Raw genomic sequence first — 19,896 nt, 5'->3', positions numbered from 1 at the left:
AAAGCGTCTGAAATTGGGTGCGTCTGAAGATTGATGACTTACTCTAGTAACAGTTTGTTTGTGTTATTAATTTATTATAGCATTATCCATATCTAGTTTATTAGATTGCAAGTAGGTTGCATGTATGTGTACACTGTATGCTTGCAAACTTTAGCTTTAAATTTTTGTCTGAACCTTACACTCTGTGCTCCTTTTGTCTGCCAGACAACTTTGTTCTGTTTGCAGAGGTCATGTCTGCAGGTTCTCAGTTATTCAGTATTATATATTTAATGGTATCCTCATTTTATGTGTATATATTCTCTATTGAAGTTGATTATTTTTGTAAAAGTTTAGTTCTAATAAATTTTATTTGATTGTCAAATAACTTCAACAAGTAAGTTTGAACCCAGTACATCTATGATGCCATGTATAGACGTACTGGGCTCATAACTTACTGTTGAAGTTATTTGACAATTAAATAGAATTTATTAAGACTAAACTCTACACTGGAAACAAATTAACATCAATAGCAAAATACACCTAAAATAAGGACATTGTTAAATATACTGAATATACTGAATAACAAAAGACTTTACGAAAGTAGAACAAGTAATGAGAACCTCATGACCACTACAAACAGGACAAAGTTGTCTAGCTCATTGTACAAGAAAAAGAGAGCACAGTGAGGGCATAACATTCAGACATGAATTAAAAGTAAACTTTGCTATTATAATGCAAACAAACTGTTATTTACTTTGCACTTGTTGACAGTTACTGTTACTAACTTCAATTTCACTAGTTTTGGAACTGCCTAAATGGCCAAAAATTAAAGCATTACAAAGTGCATTATTTCACTATATCAATACATAATTTTATTTGGAATCTTTATTGCTCTTACTAAAGTCATGACTCTGATCTTAAAATGATTTTCTTTATTCTATAAAACAAACAATAGTGGTAATGTTTCACTAGCTAGATCTACAATACACATAAAAAAGACTATTAATAAAATTAATTATTAATAATTGAGTTCAAAAATCTTCCTTATACCACAGTTGTTGATGAATGCTCAGTGTTCAATGCATTATCCAAACTCATTGTTAACTGTGTAGAGGTACCTATTCGGTTTATTTCTGTCTTGCTTCCAGATGAATTGTTATTAGAACTCACAGGATAATTGACTCTATCCCTTTGAGGAGGCTTTTGTAAAATTTTCCTACATATAAAAACAATTTTATTCTTAATTTCTGGTCTGAAATAAGACTGAACAATGGGGCTTAGTACAGTGACAAAAATAAATGAGATGACGATGGCCAAATATATTCTATCATCTACAAAAATTACTCGCACCACAGCATAGTTGATGATACCAGGAGTGAAGCATAACCCATACACAATTAGCATAGCCCCAAATATTCCAAACAGTCTCTTTTTTCTAGATGCATAGACATTGTCTCCTGCTATCTCTGACTGATTGTGTATGAATTTGCGAGTAAAGCAGAAGGTCCACACTGAGGTGACAACAATAATACTGACTACTAGTAATGATCCCAAAAAGCAAACTATGGCAAATTCAAGCTCCAGCAATATTATTGTACATGTACCATGGCTCCCTTCATATATAAAAGCAGCACCAGACCCTTTAATAAATGGAGTAAAAGTTACTACAGCAGACAGTATCCATATGGCAAGGGTGAGGGTCAGTGCTACCCAGGGTCTCATGAACTGCTTGTGAAGATGTGGTTTGACAATAAAGAGAAACCGATCAAATGATATAGCAGCTAGTGTTATGGTGATTACAGGAATACTGTACCACAGTGTATAGGCAACAAAGTCACATGTCTCTCTCTTCTCCTCATCTGTACTACCAAAGATCCACTCACCAGCAGCTAATGCAATGATAGTGAAAGGAAGGTACAGTAGATTCAATACAAGATGTGCCAGTATGAGAGAAGTGAAGAATATTGTTGATGATTGCTTCCAGGAATTCCTCTGAGTGATTGTAATGAGTAGTACCACACCATTAGCTATCAGAGCTAGAATCATCTCAGTGGCAAACACAGCAGCAAGTACAGGACCATTAACATCATCATTGAGGGTAAAGTTGTTCTCACTTTGAATTGACATTGTTGCTTGGCTAATGAAGACAGTGACTATGATAAATAGAATGTAAATGATCTCTATGACCTCTGTTGTCACGTTATATACTTTGCTTCAGTATGTCACATGGCATGTGGTATTTCAGTATGTGGTATGTCACAGTTAAATCTGATGCAGCTTTATATAATAAATTTTCCAAAAATTTTATGTCAGTTTCTACTTATATTTTTTTAGGATGGAAGTAGATCAAGTAGCTTATTTTACAATTTTAAGTTTTGAGACACAAAACAGTTACAATACTTATGATGAGCTTGCAGCTATAAATAGATTGGAAAACTATTATAAGGGTGTACATTGTATAGGAAGTTATTTGAGTTTATTTATCTAATTATAGTCATCAATACACATGTATTAGTGTGCATGGGTTTACATGCATTACTCTTGAATAAGGCCATGCAGGTATCCTATCACTGTAGCATCTGTGACCCTTGTATATACACACAATCATTCTAGCACAGACATATTGTACATGAAATTCAGTATCATTTGTCCTGTTAAGTTCAGCATGTTCAATGACAAGTGATAATCTGAATGATTAGCACAACTGGTTGGCAATCACTCCACTAAAACCAAAACAAAATAAAGAAGAGAAGGCGAAGAGCCAGAAGGAATCAACAGAACAAAGAATAAAACAACATGAACTTAACTAATTGAAACTTGGATGAGGAGAAATGGTATGCATGTACAAAAGAACATTAGAAATCATAGCTAAATAGCTTCACTAGTTTACCACAATTGTAGATCTATAATGGAAAGGCATAATGAATAACGTTTTACTTTGTAATTTTTATCTAATAAATTTACCAACACTAAAAAAATGACATTAAAACCATGAAGTCAAAACCTACTGAAGATAAGACAATAAAGGAAAGACCTAAAGAAGAAAATAGTTGGAAATTATTGTTCATTTTGAGGTGGTGAATACAGCCTTTTTCCAATCTGTGACACGATAGATTTTTTAAACCAGATTAGAGCATTCTTAATATCTGGTCGAAAGTACGCTTGAATAAGTGGACTTGCAACAGTGATGAACTGAAACGTGACCATGTCTGCTGCATAAACTATTTCATCAATCTCAACTACTGGGTATAGCATGAGCGTTATGTAAGATGGTCCATAGCAGAATGAATATGCAAGGAACATAGATCCAAATATTCCAAAGAGCTTTTTCTTTCGTGATGCATAAACACTATTATCTCCAACTATTTCTGATTGATCATTAATAAACCTTTGAGTGAAGCAGCATGTCCAGATTGATGTGATGATAATTACAGCAAAAGAAATTATATGTAAAGCAGCATGAACAAAGCTGTAAACTGGGCTTTTAATTAACATTGGAATGCAGGGGCCATATGAAAACTCATAGCTGTATTTTCCAAAACCAAGTAACGGCAGCATCAGCAACAGAATGCAGAAAATCCAGATAGCAATGGTGAGGGTCAGTGCTACCCAGGGTCTCATGAACCGCTTGTGAAGATGTGGTTTGACAACAAAGAGACACCGATCAAATGATATAGCAGCTAGTATTTCTGTAGTAACTGCAATATTCAACTGTATAATCAATGCTGAGATCAAGCAAGTTATACTTCTTTCTTCAAAGGTACTGCCAAATATCCACTCTTCAGCACCTATTGCAACAATGTTCATTGGAAGGTACCCCACTACAGCTAAGAGATTCGACAAAATGAGAGAAGTGAAGAATATCGTTGACGATTGTTTCCAGGACTTCCTTTGATAGAGTGTGATAGATAGCACAATGATATTAGCTATAAAAGCCACCACTGCTTCAACAGCAAGGACTGCTGCTAGTACAGGGCCATTGACGTCACCAGTTGCTGTAAAATTATGATACTCCATTAAAGAGTGACAAATTGTAGTATTTACAGCTATTGCTACTAGAGCAACTAATGCTGTTTATATAGACTATCACAGAAGAGAAAAAACATGTTGTTCTGTTTTTACACATTGAAGCATTTTGTGTCATTTGTATAAGTTTTCCTGTGACGCTTTTTTTGTCATGCATATAAAGATTAAACAAAATTGTTTCAAAAACAAGTCCATTTTTCCCTGGTGCTAAAATGTGTGTAATACCTGCTAACTGTGAGCATGCTTTTTACTATTATAATTATTTAAGTCATATGACTCAAGTGCTTGCCTTTTTGGTGTTTGTTTGTGGCAGGTTTGACTTTAAGTCAAAATAGTGCAAATTTACACCATGCAAGAGCATTTGCTATTTGTCACATGAAGTACTATATATAGCGCAAAATATTATTCTTTAAAACTAGAGGGACAAAAACAAACTCATAACAAAGTCAAGGAAATAATGCAAAGTCACTACGGTAAATTATAATGTACATAATACTGAGTTATTGCTTTTTTGTTATCTTCTTATAACAAAGCACTATGACTTCTTTTATGTCTTTTCTAAAATAAGACTGAATCAATGGACTAACAACTGTAATAAGGAAAAAAGTGATCACATTAAGAAAAAATACTTCACCTGGTATATCTATAGAGGAGCTTATAATAGAACTGATTAATGTCGGAGCAAAACAAACTGTGTATGCAAGTAGCATAGACCCATAAATTCCAAACAACCTTTTCTTTTTTGATAAGCATATAACAGTATCAGGATCAGCAGGCACTTCCACTTCAGGATGTACTTTTATGAATATTCGAGTAAAACAAAAGACCCAAACAGATGTGATGACAATCACTGCAATAACAAGCAACGAAATGGTGACACTGTAAATTATAAATCCTATTTCAACCCAAAGTGGTACACATGAGCCATACCAACGTCCATATGCATACGTGCCAAGCCCATAGAATGGAGTAGAGCTCAATACAGCAGACAGTATCCATATAGCAATGGTGAGGGTCAGTGTTACCCAGGGTCTCATGAACCACTTGTGAAAATGTGGTTTGATAACAAAGAGAAACCGATCAAGTGATATAGCAGCTAGTGTCATTAGAATAATGATGAAACTATACCAGAGAGCAAAGCCAACAAACCAGCATGAGGCTAACTTCTCTGCTACTGTATTTCCAAAAATCCATTTCCTGGCTGCCAGCCCAATGACCAGAAATGGAATGTATAATATCACCAGCAGGAGATTGGCAAGTATGAGGGAAGTGAAGAATATTGTTCCCTGTTTCTTCCACGATCCTTTGTAGATTGTGATACCAATTACAATAGTGTTGAATATGAATCCAGCAATGAATTCCAAAACAAACACAGCTGCCAGTACGTAAGTATTAACGCTACCAGTAAAGGTGTACAGAGTGTCATTCACTTCGTCCATTGTCTTAGAGATGTGGCAAGAAGGTGATACTTTTACACTATTCAATGCTAAGATGTATGATGTATTACTACATCTTGGTGTGCACTATAATAAGTGACTTTTCTCCTAACATAGATGCTACAAACTCCTACTTTACACTTATGAATAGCTATAATTACCAAAATATTTAAGCCAACACATTTATTCAGTTCCATGATCTCGTATATCTTCCCTTGTGAACAATTATGTTGACTGAGTAGTCATAAAGGAGACACGAGTCTGCTATAAAATAGGTGTACCACAAAGTCATAAAAAATTATATATAGAGTCAAGTCTAGACTATATAGTGTCCATTACAGAACAATGCAAGCATGACTAGATAGTAATTGTAAGACTTCATATCCTTAATATCTTGGCAAAACATTGATGTAGGAACAATAAATATCATGCATTTCCTCTTAGTGATAGTTTACGGTTCAATTGGCATTCCCATGCTGTGAATAACACTTCAAATAATTATGCCCATTTATAATCAATAATAATCCATAACAACTCAGATTTGACCTTAAAAAGGAATGATTTGTAGTAAATAATGTTATTACATCAATGTACATGGTCTTAACAATGTTTGCATACAAGAGATTAATAGCTATAGAAGGAATGAGATGATCTTTGTCACATTGTTAGCATGAATGCATCAATGGCAAGATGTTATTCAAATATATAGACTATTATAGTAAAAATATACAAGAAGGATAAATAATATTATGTAATAATGTACATTGGCAAGGAGGATAGGAATAAGGTACAGTGATCATGAAAAAGAATCACAAAAATAAAATAATCACAAGAATAATAATTTTGTCCTTTCAAACCCTGCATGATTCAGTCTCGTGATGATAGCGACCGGCTCTACTGTGATGTTCTTTTATTTTATGACGCATGCAACTTAAGCAGGACTTAACGTCGAGTCTAAAATACGACTGAACGAGAGGATTCCCAATAGTGAGAGCAACAAAACAAACAATGACAAAGGCATAAGCAGACCCAGGTAAGGACACAAGCTGACTTAAGGACCCAATTATGAAACCTGGAGAAAGACAAATTGTATATATAATGAGCATCGCACCAAATATTCCAAATAGTTTTTTCCTTGTCGAGTTATAAATGCTCTCGCTTCCAGCTACAAGAGATTGGTCATGTAGGAATTTACGAGTGAAGCAAAATGTCCAAAGTGATGTGACAGCAATGACACCAGTAATGAGAGCGAAAACAGCTAACATGAAGAAAACGTAGACTATATTTTCTTCCCAGAATGGAACGCAAGTGCCATAAGAGGTTGCATAACCAAATTCACCCACTCCAATAAATGGAGTAGAGTTTATTACAGCAGCTAACAGCCAAATGGTAATGGCAACGGTTAGTGCTACCCAGGGTCTCATGAACCGCTTGTGAAGATGTGGTTTGACAATAAAGAGAAACCGATCAAATGATATAGCAGCTAGTGTCATTGAGATAACTATAACGATATACCATACAGTAAAAGCAGCAAATGTACATGTCAGCCTCTTCTCCTCATCTGTACTACCAAATATCCATTCTTCAGAAGCCATTGCAATGACAGTCAATGGAAGGTACAGTAGATTCATAACAAGATGTGCCAGTATGAGAGAAGTGAAAAATACTGTTGATGGCTGTTTCCAAGAATTTCGAGAGGAATTCCTCTGAGTGATTGTAATGAGCAGTACCACACCATTAGCTATCAGAGCTAGTACCATCTCAGTGGCAAACACAGCAGCAAGTAAAGGACCATTGATGTCTTGAGCAATATAGGTCTGATTCATAGTTAGTCTCACACGTATACTAAAACGAGAAACAGCAACACTACTATATACACTAGCCCATATCCATGTTGCCTACACACTATGTGGTCCAACTTCCTGGATTAATATGACATCATTTAACCTTCAAAGACACCTGTCATAATGCTGTGGCTATTATGTTGTGGGTTGTGACATGCTGCATGAATATAATTTTAAAAACAGTATAGCAGATCCTTAAAGGATTTGACAAGTTGTACTAAATTTACAAGGAAGCTGAGAACAAGGAAACTTTCTAAACCAATAAATAATGCAGAGCTCCTTTCTCATTGCTAACATTATGAACTGGGTCAACTGGCTAAGTAACTTTCACATAATCAAAAACAGTGCATTAGTCTACTCTATATGCAGTAATAGCCAACAGAAATAAACATTTCTATTAGTGAAAATAATAACAAAAGATTGGTGAATAAAAACCCTTGATTAATACGTTAATCATCAATTGTTTATTTGTCAAGGCGACACAATGGATTCTTGTAGACCATCTCCAGGTTCACCTTGTGCCCCACCAACTCTCTTATATTATTTAACTTGTATTTAATCATCGTTGGCCTAAAAAGAGGATTGATAAGCAGTAACCACAAGATAATGACAATTAAAAAAATGTAGCATTATAATATAAACAAGCAACTACTTCATGAGAAATTGTAGAAGGAAACACAAGGAGGAAAAGGAGAGATAGAGTAGATTTGTCACACGCCAGTAAATCATTTTTTATTTTTGATAATAAAAGGTCAAAATAATATTTGCAAGCACACACAAAGCTAGTGCAAGAACAAGAGTAACAATGTGTCAACAACTACAAATAAACACTTCATAAATAATCAATTTGATAATGATGCTCTCATTGAATGGGAATACTGATGGGTTGAGTCTAATACACACACACACACTCTCAGATGTATTAACTATCCGTTGGCCCTCTAGTCAAGAAGTGTTTGAAAACAAAAATGGCAGGGAAACAGTTCATTCTATGGCAAAACAACAATGACATTACTACTTCATGCGTGTGTGACATCATAATTACAACTACCATGCCCACCTCTCAAGGGACAGGCCCCAAGCAATGACTGAGACGTCTTTGGGTAGTCCCATTGGCAGCAACATCTCAGGCCTAAAGATGCCAGAATTACCAATCTCTACCCACTTCTTGAGACCAGAGTGATAGCTGAATACTTCCATGCTAGGCTCAGTGTAGGGATTATAGGCTGGCTTGAATTTAAGCTTCTCGATACCTAAAACGGAATAAAAATACATGATTATTATTATTATTATTATTATTATTATTATTATTATTATTATGACAAACACAATAGGGAGGACAAAAGAGAGAGACAAAAAGTGAAAGCCTATAAGGAAAGCAAAAAAGAAATAAAAAAACAGACAGAACAGAAAGCTAAACTAAAATAAAAAACTATTATTATTATTATTATTAATATTATAAATAAAAAACAAGAATTAAGAGAGCAAGAAAATAGGCCAAAGGGGGAGAAATCCATACCACAATAGGGAAAACAAAAACAAACAAAAGAAATTAAAATTATTATTATTATTATCATAGTCATCATTCTTAATAGGATGTGATAAAAGTTAATGAAGTAATGCGATTATGACAACACAAAGCCTTATAAATGTAATTACTACAAACTTCTTGGCACACTTAAGTAACAAGGGAAATATAAATTAGATAAATCAAATTAGCGACAACAAAATATAACGAACACAATTAAATTTAAGAATAGTGAAATAGTCATAAAGAAGATGGTCACTTTTTGCATTTTTTAAATAGCGATACCAGTACTTGTTTAAAGCCAGGTCTAAAGAAAGATTGGACTACTGGATCAGCAATAATGCTCAACTGAAATACAAAGTAAATCACAATCTCTGCTGTACTACTAAAGGGAACATCAAACTGCACCAAAACTAAAGAAATAATCCTAGGACCTTTAGAAATACCATAGACGAGTAGCATAGCTCCAAATATTCCAATAAGACCTCTTTTCTTGGATGAATAAATATTACTTTCCACTACCATTGAGCGCTTGTGTAAGAACCACCAAGTGAAGAAAAATGTCCAAAGAGAAGTGATGACAATTATTAGTAACAAGCTAAGGATGAGGATTAAAAAAGCTGAAATGACAGAGGCATCCTTGATCAAAAATGGAAGGCACATTCCAATAGAAGCATTAAAACCAAAACCTCCAAGCCCATACAATGGAGTAGAGCTCAATACAGCAGACAGTATCCATATAGCAATGGTGAGGGTCAGTGCTACCCAGGGTCTCATGAACCGCTTGTGAAGATGTGGTTTGACAATAAAGAGAAACCGATCAAATGATATAGCAGCAACTGTCATTACTAAAACCAGTGATGAATACCAAAAAGTAAAAGCAGCAAATGCACATGTTCCTGTCTTCTCCTCATCTGTACTACCAAAGATCCACTCACCAGCAGCTAATGCAATGATAGTGAAAGGAAAGTGAAGTAAAACCATCAGGAGATTTGCCAGAATGAGAGAAGTGAAGAATATTGTTGATGATTGCTTCAAGGACTTCCATTGATAAAGAGTGACAGATAGAACAAATGTATTAGCTATAAATCCAGAAACTCCCTCTACAGCAAGAGCTGCTCCTACTGCAACATTACTGAAGTCACCATTATAGGTAAAATTGTTCATTACAAGCAACTTCTTCCAAGCAAGCTCCAAGGTGAATAGACATAAAAATTGATTTATCCAAGAATAACCCAACCCACATTGCAATCAAATCAATCACAAAATGTTTTACTAGTATAAGTCTAAATACAATGAAAGGGCAACCAAGTAATGATTAATAATTAGACTACCGTATAGCGGTTTTTTTGAGGATAAGAATTTTTGCAAATAACCCATATCTGGAAGTTTGTGAAATTAATTTTTGCGAATTTCCACTATTCTGCCATCTTGTACCATAGTAAATTGATTTTCGAAAGAATTTAATTCCACAAATCTTGGAAAAATCCGTGAAATTTGTTATCCTAAAAAAATGCTATATGGTATACGCTATAAAAAAATAAAAATGTCCTACAATTGGCCATCTACCATGAGGAGACAAGATGGAAAACCGACCCAACCATATCTGGACATTGGAGAGATATAAAGTCACAGATAGCTTCTGAAGTCTGAAAAAGTTAGAGGGAGACCAAACCGAGAACCAAGGTGATGACTGAAGGTATGGAAGATATAATAGCAGTGGAACTCTAGCCATCAAGAGACTCAACTCAGTGCAAGAGGAACAAACTCAACCCCAGCGCAATGGCAATTATCCAAATGAACAACTCGTTTATGGTGTTCGGCCACCAATAAAGCGGAACCCTGGGAAGATGCAGCATTAGCAATAGTCTATTGTTGGAGGGGAGAGATGACAGTAACATTCATAGCAGTAGGACAGCTCTGAGACCACAAGGGGAGGAAAAAGTCAACTGAACAGCTAGTGGAATCTGGGATAAGGGACTGGACTTCCTTACAAGGGAAAAGAGCAGCAGACTGAGCAGCTGAGAAAAAAATATTCCTTAGAGAGTTTGTCAAATTTATTGCCACCATTAACATTATTATTATTATTATTATTATTATTGGGAAGCTTTTAGTGATGAAGTGCATCTGTCTGTCTGCCTGTACGGGTAGTCTAACTATTTTAAAAGTTAAATAGCCTGATCTATACTCAAAGCGGGTGTGGTCACAATGAAATGAATGGTGGCTATCAGCTCTTTTGAAGCAAACCGTCAGCAAGATAAGACTAAAATGCCATCCAAAAACTTCTCTAGCAGCAACGAAGGTCATACAACACAACAATAGTGTGGCTCAGGGATTGAGCCCCTTAGTGTTTCACAATTTTCTATTTATTATTATTATTATTATAAAAACAAGAATTAAAACAGTGAAAATAGGGAAAATTGAGATAAATTACAACAAGAAACAAAAACAAACAAAAGAAATAATAATAATTATTATTAATATTATTATCATTATGTCATGGGTAATTAGTTATCATGCTTAATAGCTGTGATAACAGTTAATGAAGTAATACAATTATGAGACACAAAGCCTTATAATGCACTACAAACTTATTGGCAGAGTCAGGTAACAAAGGAAATAACAATAAGATAACAAGTCAAACAACTACAACAAATATTCGAATATAGAGATACAATTATTTAATTTTAAAATAGCAAAAGAGTCATGCAGAAGATGGTCACTCTTTGCATTTTTTAAACAGTGATACCATTGCTTGTTTAAAACCAGGTCTAAAGAAAGATTGGGCTATTGGATCAGCAATAATGCACAACTGATAAACAAAGTAAATCACAATGAGTGCTGTGCCACTAAAGGGAACCTCAAACTGAACCAAAACTAATAAAATAATCCTAGGACCTTTAGAAATACCATAGACGAGTAGCATAGCTCCAAATATTCCAAAGAGACCTCTTTTCTTAGACAAATAAATATTACTTTCCACTACCATTGATCGTTTGCGTAAGAACCACCAAGTGAAGAAAAATGTCCAAACAGAAGTGATGATGATTATCAACAAGCTAAGGATGAGGATTGTAAAAGCTAAGATGACAAAACCATCCTTGACCAAAAGTGGGATGCACAATCCAATTGAAGCAACAAAACCAAAATCTCCAAGCCCATAGAATGGAGTAGAGCTCAATACAGCAGCTGCTATCCATATAACAATGGTGAGGGTCAGTGCTACCCAGGGTCTCATGAACTGCTTGTGAAGAAGTGGTTTGACAATAAAGAAAAACCGATCAAATGATATAGCAGCTAGTGTCAATATTATAACTACAGATGAATACAAGAATGTAAAAGCAGCAAATGTACATGTTCCTATCTTCTCCTCATCTGTACTACCAAAGATCCACTCACCAGCAGCTAATGCAGTGACAGCAAAAGGAAAGTGGAGTACAACCATTACAAAATTTGCTAGTATGAGAGAAGTGAAGAATATTGTTGATGATTGCTTCAAGGACTTCCACTGATAGAGTGTGATAGATAATACAAATGTATTAGCTATAAATCCAGAAACTCCCTCTACAGCAAGAGCTGCTCCTACTGCAACATTACTGAAGTCACCATTATAGGTAAAATTGTTCATTATCAGTGCCGCTTCTTCCAAACAAGCTCCAAGGTGAGTAGATAAAAATTGATTAATCCAAGAACCCAACCCACATTGCAATCAAATCAATGGCAAAATGTTTTACTAGTATAAAGTCTAAATACAATAAAAAGGGCAACCAAGTAATGATTAATAATTAGACTATTACGCTATAAAAAAAAACAAAAAATGTCCTACAATTGGCCATCCACCTAGGGAGACAAGATGGAAGACCGACCCAACCACATCTGGGCATTGAACCGCTGAAGTCTGAAAAAGTTGGAAGGTGACCAAACTGAGTCCCAAGATGATGACCAAAGGCATTGAAGATATAATAGCAGTGGAACTCCAGCTACCAAGAGACTCAACTGCAAGAGGAACAAACTCAACCCCAGCGCAATGGCAATTACCCAAATGGACAACCCTTTTATGGTGTTCAGCCACCAATAAAGCGGAATTGTGGGAAGACGCAGCATTAGCAATAGTCTGTTGTTGGAGGAGAGAGATGACAGTAATATACATAGCAATAGGACGGCCCTGAGACCACGAGGGGAGGTAAATGCCAGCTGGGCAGCTAGTGGAATCTGGGATAAGGGACTGGACTTAGCGGCTGAGAATAAAACATCCCTTAGAGAGTTTGTCAAAGGTATTGCCACCATTAACATTATTATTATTATTATTGGGAAGCCTTTAGTGATAAAGTGTATCTGTCTGTCTGTCTGTACGGGTATTCTAACTATTTTTAAAGTTAAATAGCCTAATCTTCATTGAAAGCAGGTGTGGTCCCAATTAAATAAAATGGCAACTATCAGCTTTTTTGCAGCAAACGGTCAGCAAGATAAGGCTAACCAAAAACTTCTCTAGCAGTAAGGAAGATCATACAGCACAACAATAGCGTGGCTTGGGGTCTGAGCCCTTTCAAATGCTTTACATTCTTCTAGTTATTATTATTAGTAATAGGCTGTGGTAAAAGTTAATGAAGTATATAATGAGATTATGAGAACACAAAGCCTTATAAATGTAATTACAACAAACTTCTTAGAGTATAGCCAAGTCACAAAGGAAGTAACAATTTAATGAGAACAAGAAATATTCAACTATTAAAAGAGACACAAAATTTAATATCATAATAGCAAAATATTCACATAGATGATATTCACTTCTTGCATTTTTCAAATAGTGATACCAGTATTTGTTTAAAGCCAGGTCTAAAAAAAGATTGGACTACTGGATCAGCAATAATGCTTAACTGATAAACCAAGTAAATCATAATGAGTGCTGTGCTACTAAAGGGAACCTCAAACTGAACCAAAACTAAAGCAATAATCCTAGGACCTTTAGAAATGCCATAGACGAGTAGCACAGCTCCAAATATTCCAAAGAGACCTCTTTTCTTGGACGAATAAATATTACTTTCCACTACCATTGAGCGCCTGTGCAAAAACCACCAAGTGAAGAAGAATGTCCAAAGAGAAGTGATGACAATTATCAACAAGCTAAGGATGAGGATTATAAAAGCTAAAATGACAGAGCCGTCCTTGATCAGAAATGAAAGACATAGTCCAATAGAAGCAATAAAGCCGAAATCCCCAAGCCCATAGAATGGAGTAGAACTCAATACAGCAGACAGTATCCATATAGCAATGGTGAGGGTCAGTGCTACCCAGGGTCTCATGAACCGCTTGTGAAGATGTGGTTTGACAATAAAGAAAAACCGATCAAATGATATAGCAGCTATTGTCATTACTATGATCAGTGATGAATACCAGAATGTGAAAGCAGCAAATGTACATGTCCCTCTCTTTTCCTCATCTGTACTACCAAAGATCCACTCACCAGCAGCTAATGCAATGATAGTGAAAGGAAAGTGGAGTACAACCATTACAAAATTTGCTAGTATGAGAGAAGTGAAGAATATTGTTGATGATTGTTTCCAGGACTTCCTTTGATAGAGTGTGATAGATAATACAAATGTATTAGCTATAAATCCAGAAACTCCCTCTACAGCAAGAGCTGCTCCTACTGCAACATTACTGAAGTCACCATTATAGGTAAAATTGTTCATTATCAGTGCCCCTTCTTCCAAACAAGCTCCAAGGTGAGTAGATAAAAATTGATTAATCCAAAAATAACCCAACCCACATTACACATTAAATTAATGCTGGAGTAAGTAAATTTTGTTTTACTAGTAATTATACCATAAAACAAACAAAAATGTCCTAAAATGGTCACCTACTTGAGGAGACAAGGTGGAAGACCGGCCCAACTATTACTGGGTGTTGGATCTCTGTAAAGTCACAGATAGCCTCTGAGAAAGTTGGAGAGTGGGTTCAAAGGAAGGGAGAACAAACCAAATCCCAAGGTGATGGCAGAAGGCATGGAAGATAGAAATGGCAGTGGAACTCCACCCACCGAGAGATTCGACCGCAAGAGGAACAAACTCAACCCTGGCACAATGGCAATTATCCAAATAGACAATCCATTTACAGTGGTCGGCAATAATAAAGCGGAACCCTAGGAAGATGCAGCATTAACAATAGTCTGTTGTTGGAGGGGAGAGATAACAGTAACATCCATAGCAATAAGATGGCCCTTAGACCACGAGGGGAGGTAAATGCCAGCTGGGCAGCTAGTGGAATCTGGGATAAGGGACTGGACTTCCTTACAAGGGAAAAGGGCAGCAGACTGAGCGGCTGAGAATAAAACATCCCTTAGAGAGTTTGTCAAAGGTATTGCCACCATTAAACATTATTATTATTATTATTATTATTATTGGGAAGCCTTTAGTGATGAAGTGCATCTGTCTGTCTGTCTGCTCGGGTAGTCTAACTATTTAAAAGTTAAATAGCCTGATTTTCATTGAAAGCGAGTGTGGTCACAATGAAATAAAATGGTGGCAATCAGCTCTTTTGCAGCTAACTGTCAGCAAGATAAGACTAAAATGTCATCCAAAAACTTCTCTAGCAGCAAGGAAGGTCGTGCAGCACAACAATAGCATGGTTCTGGGGCTGAGCCCCTTAGTGTTTTACAATCTTCTAGTAATTATTATTTTAAAACAAGAATTAATGAGATAAATTTATACAAAAAGAAACAAAAACAAAAGAAAAGAAATAAATATTATTATTATTACTATGTCATGATTAATTGGTCATCAGCTGTAATAACAGTTAATGAAGTAATGCAATTATGAGAACACAAAGCCTTATAAATGTACTACAAACTTATTGGCAGAGTCAGTAACAAAGGAAATAAGAATTAGACAATAAGTCAAATGACTACAACAAATATTCAAATATAGAAATACAATTATTTAATTATAAAATAGCAAAAGAGTCATGCAGAAGATGGTTACTTTTTGCATTTTTTAAACAGTGATACCATTGCTTGTTTAAAGCCAGGTCTAAAGAAAGACTGGACTATTGGATCAGCAATAATGCTCAACTGATAAACAAAGTAAATCGCAATCTCTGCTGTACTACTAAAGGGAACCTCAAACTGCACCAAAACTAAAGAAATGATCCTAGGACCTTTAGAAATACCATAGACGAGTAGCATAGCTCCAAATATTCCAAAGAGACCTCTTTTCTTAGACAAATAAATATTACTTTCTACTACCATTGATCGCCTGTGTAAGAACCACCAGGTGAAGAAGAATGTCCAAAGAGAAGTGATGACAATTATCAGTAACAAGCTAATGATGAGGATTAAAAAAGCTAAAATGATATCCTTGATCAGAAATGGAAGGCACATTCCAATAGAAGTGTTAAAACCAAAACCTCCAAGCCCATAGAATGGAGTAGAACCCAATACAGCAGACAGTATCCATATAGCAATGGTGAGGGTCAGTGCTACCCAGGGTCTCATGAACCGCTTGTGAAGATGTGGTTTGACAATAAAGAGAAACCGATCAAATGATATAGCAGCTAGTGTTATTACTAAAACCAGTGATGAATACCAGAATGTCAAAGCAGCAAGTGTGCATGTCCCTGTCTTCTCCTCATCTGTACTACCAAAGATCCACTCACCAGCAGCTATTGCAATGACAGCAAAAGGAAAGTGGAGTAAAACCATTACAAAATTTGCTAGTATGAGAGAAGTGAAGAATATTGTTGATGATTGTTTCCAGGACTTCCATTGATAGAGTGTGATAGATAATACAAATGTGTTAGCTAGAAATCCAGAAACTCCCTCTACAGCAAGAGCTGCTCCTGCTGCAACATTACTGAAGTCACCATTATAGGTAAAATTGCTCATTATCAGTGCCTCTTCTTCCAAACAAGCTCCAAGGTGAGTAGATATATAAATTGATTAATCCAAAAATATCCCAACCCACATTGCAATTAAATTAATGCTGGAGTAAGCAAATATGTTTTACTAGTAATGATTAATAATTAGACTATAATTCAGTGGCATATCCAAGGGAGGGCTTAGGGGGCTTGATCACCCCCCTCATGGCTTGGCTCAGAAAAATTACTGAAGTACTGGACTCTTGCATCACTACCAAGCCTCTTAACAAAGTTATCTAGTCCCCTGATCATGATTTCAGCAGTTTCCAGTGCATTAAGGAGCAATCAGAAGTACCAGTATGCTTGAAAATATCTTGATCACACCCGTAATTCACGAAAATGAAGGAAAATGCCATTTTACAGCCGTAAAGGGGATGTGGCTAAAATTGCGGCACGCTTCATGTGCCCTTAGCACCACCCTTTCTAAATTTCTAGATATGCGTTGTACGCCCCTGTATAATTATAAACAAAACAAAAATGTCCTACAATTGGCCATCTACCTGAGGAGACAAGATGGAAGACCGACCCAACCACATCTGGGCATTAGACCACCATAAAGTCACAGATAGCCTCTGAAGAAGTTGGAGGGAGACCAAACCAAGTCCCAAGATGGTGACCGAAGGCACGGAAGATAGAAATGGTCGTGGAACTCCACCCACCCTGAGACTCAACTGCAAGAGGAACAAACTCAACCCCAGTGCAATGGCAATTATCCAAATGGACAACCCGTTTATGGTGTTTGGCCACCAATAAAGTGAAACCCTAGGAAGATGCAGGATTAGCAATAGTCTGTTTTTAGAAGGGAGAGATAACAGTAAAATCTATAGCAATAGGACAGCCCTAAGACCACAAGGGGAGGAAAATGCTGGCTGGGCGGCTAGTGGAATCCGGGATAAGGGACTGGAGGACTTTCCTACAATGGGAAAGGGCAGCAGACTGAGCAGCTGAGAATAAGAGATCCATTAGAAAGCTGTGTTGAAGGAATCGATCACTATTGACACCATTTGCTTCATCATTATTATTATTATTATTATTGGGGTGAGCCTGAGCGAGCCCCACTAAGACGATAGAGCGTCTGTCTGTATATACGGGCAAGATGATAGGGTTGTCGAACTATTATTAAGTTTATATAGCCTAATCTTCATTGAAAGCAGGTGTGGTCACAATGAAATAAAATGGTGCTATCAGCAACTATGAGATTATTTGCAGCAAACGGTCAGCAAGATATGACTAAACTACTGTCTAAAAACTTCTCTAGAAGGAAGAAAGGTTGGGAAAGCAGATATACAATCTTTTCCTTGATATAAAGGACTATGATAAGTGGATTGCAATTTGCAAGTGAGAAAGCTGCATGTAATCTACTGTAGCCAGCTCGAGCTAGCTGCACTGTGATGTACTGTAGCTAGCTGAAAGCATAATGTGATCTATTCTAGGTGATGTTTCTTCTCTAGCAGCAAGCCTAGGTTAACAAAGCAGATATATAATCTTCAAATTTGATTTGTTCACTGACTGCTTCTAAGATAACTTTAATTACTGTAGAGATTCTTATGTGAAGAAGTGATAGAGAAAATTTAAGCATGAAGACTGCAACAAGATCTACTGTGTTTAGACTTGTGCAATTGCTTTGCTTGCTCATACATGTAGATCATACAGCACATAATCTATAGCTTGCTTAGGTTCGCCCCTTTAATGTTTTACATTCATCTAGTTATTATTATTGGGAAGCCTATAGTGATGAAGTGCATTTGTCTGCCTGTACGGGTAGTCTAACTATTATTAAAGTTAAATAGCCTAATCTTCATTGAAAGCGGGTGTGGTCACAATGAAATAAAATGGCGGCTATCAGCTCTTTTGCAGCAAACCGTCAGGAAAATAAGACTAAGACTAAAATGCCACCCAAAAACTTCTCTAGCAGCAAGGAAGGTCATACAGCACAACAATAGCGTGGCTCTGGGGCTGAGCCCCTTAATGTTTTATAATCTTCTAGTAATTATTATTATTTCAAAACAAGAATTAAAAGAGAGAAAATACTGAGGGAAAAATGAGATAATTTTATACAAGAAACAAAAACAAACAAAAGAAACAGATATTATTATTATCAATATTATTATCATTATGTCATGGTTAATTAGTTATCATTCTTAATAGGCTGTGATAACAGTTAATGAAGTAATGCAATTATGAGAACACAAAACCTTATAAATGTACTACAAACTTATTGGCAGAGTCAGGTAACAAAGGAAATAAGAATAAGATAACAAGTCAAATGACTACAACAAATATTCAAATTTAGAAATACAATTATTTAATTATAAAATAGCAAAAGAGTCATGCAGAAGATGGTCACTTTTTGCAATTTTTAAACAGAGATACCATTGCTTGCTTCAAGCCAGGTCTAAAGAAAGATTGGACTATTGGGTCACCAATAATGCTCAACTGATAAACAAAGTAAATCACAATCTGTGATGTGCTACTAAAGGGAACCTCAAACTGCACCAAAACTAAAGCAATAATTCTAGGACCTTTAGAAATGCCATAGACGAGTAACATAAATCCAAATATTCCCAAGAGACCTCTTTTCTTGGATGAATAAATATTACTTTCCACTACCATTGATCGCTTGCGTAAAAACCACCAAGTGAAGAAAAATGTCCAAAGAGAAGTGATGACAATTATCAACAAGCTAAGGATGAGGATTGTAAAAGCTAAGATGACAAAACCACCTTTGACCAAAAGTGGAATGCACAATCCAATTGAAGCAGTAAATCCAAAATTTCCAAGCCCATAGAATGGAGTACAACTCAATACAGCAGACAGTATCCATATAACAATGGTGAGGGTCAGTGCTACCCAGGGTCTCATGAACCGCTTGTGAAGAAGTGGTTTGACAATAAAGAGAAACCGATCAAATGATATAGCAGCTAGTGTCAATATTATAACTATTGATGAATACCAGAATGTAAGAGCAGCAAATGTACATGTTCCTGTTTTCTCCTCATCTGTACTACCAAAGATCCACTCACCAGCAGCTAATGCAGTGACAGCAAAAGGAAAGTGGAGTAAAACCATTACAAAATTTGCTAGTATGAGAGAAGTGAAGAATATTGTTGATGATTGTTTCCAGGACTTCCTTTGATAGAGTGTGATAGATAATACAAATGTGTTAGCT

At 36.0% G+C, this 19,896-nt stretch overlaps 4 protein-coding genes across 5 annotated transcripts in view; all 4 read right to left on the bottom strand.

Annotated features, from left to right (window-relative positions):
• LOC109586025 (high-affinity lysophosphatidic acid receptor-like) overlaps nucleotides 1-7,338 on the bottom strand; it is a 24,653-nt gene extending 17,315 nt beyond the window's left edge. The window contains exon 1 of one of the 2 annotated variants that reach the window (XM_020002193.1): nucleotides 7,172-7,338. In XM_020002193.1, coding sequence (XP_019857752.1) covers nucleotides 7,172-7,267 — 96 coding nt within the window. In that variant the 5' untranslated portion in view covers nucleotides 7,268-7,338. The remainder of the gene's footprint in view (nucleotides 1-7,171) is intronic. The other variant, XM_020002194.1, reaches the window with a different exon arrangement.
• LOC109586024 (neuropeptide Y receptor type 2-like) lies at nucleotides 961-2,127 on the bottom strand. Its single transcript, XM_020002192.1, has one exon. The coding sequence runs from the start codon at nucleotides 2,104-2,106 to the stop codon at nucleotides 1,024-1,026; it is 1,083 nt and encodes a 360-aa protein (XP_019857751.1). The 5' UTR covers nucleotides 2,107-2,127; the 3' UTR covers nucleotides 961-1,023.
• Nucleotides 7,339-7,584: 246 nt separating the features above from the next.
• On the bottom strand, nucleotides 7,585-8,649 carry LOC100632935 (phenylalanine--tRNA ligase alpha subunit-like). The gene is made up of 2 exons (XM_003389765.3): nucleotides 8,346-8,649; nucleotides 7,585-7,855 (listed from the first exon to the last, which is right to left on the bottom strand). The coding sequence occupies exons 1-2, from the start codon at nucleotides 8,558-8,560 to the stop codon at nucleotides 7,750-7,752; spliced, it is 321 nt and encodes a 106-aa protein (XP_003389813.1). The 5' UTR covers nucleotides 8,561-8,649; the 3' UTR covers nucleotides 7,585-7,749.
• Nucleotides 8,650-8,905: 256 nt separating this feature from the next.
• Nucleotides 8,906-10,194, bottom strand: LOC109586022 (rhodopsin, GQ-coupled-like). The gene has a single exon (XM_020002190.1). It carries the CDS (start codon nucleotides 9,978-9,980, stop codon nucleotides 9,069-9,071), a length of 912 nt encoding a protein of 303 aa, XP_019857749.1. The 5' UTR covers nucleotides 9,981-10,194; the 3' UTR covers nucleotides 8,906-9,068.
• Between the last annotated feature and the right edge of the window lie 9,702 nt (nucleotides 10,195-19,896).

This window comes from Amphimedon queenslandica, unplaced genomic scaffold (assembly GCF_000090795.2).
Source record: "Amphimedon queenslandica unplaced genomic scaffold, v1.1 AMPQUscaffold_12965, whole genome shotgun sequence".
Taxonomy (NCBI): Eukaryota; Metazoa; Porifera; class Demospongiae; order Haplosclerida; family Niphatidae; genus Amphimedon; species Amphimedon queenslandica.
The sequence above is the reverse complement of the archived record's forward strand: the minus strand, read 5'-3'. Positions and strand labels throughout refer to the sequence as shown.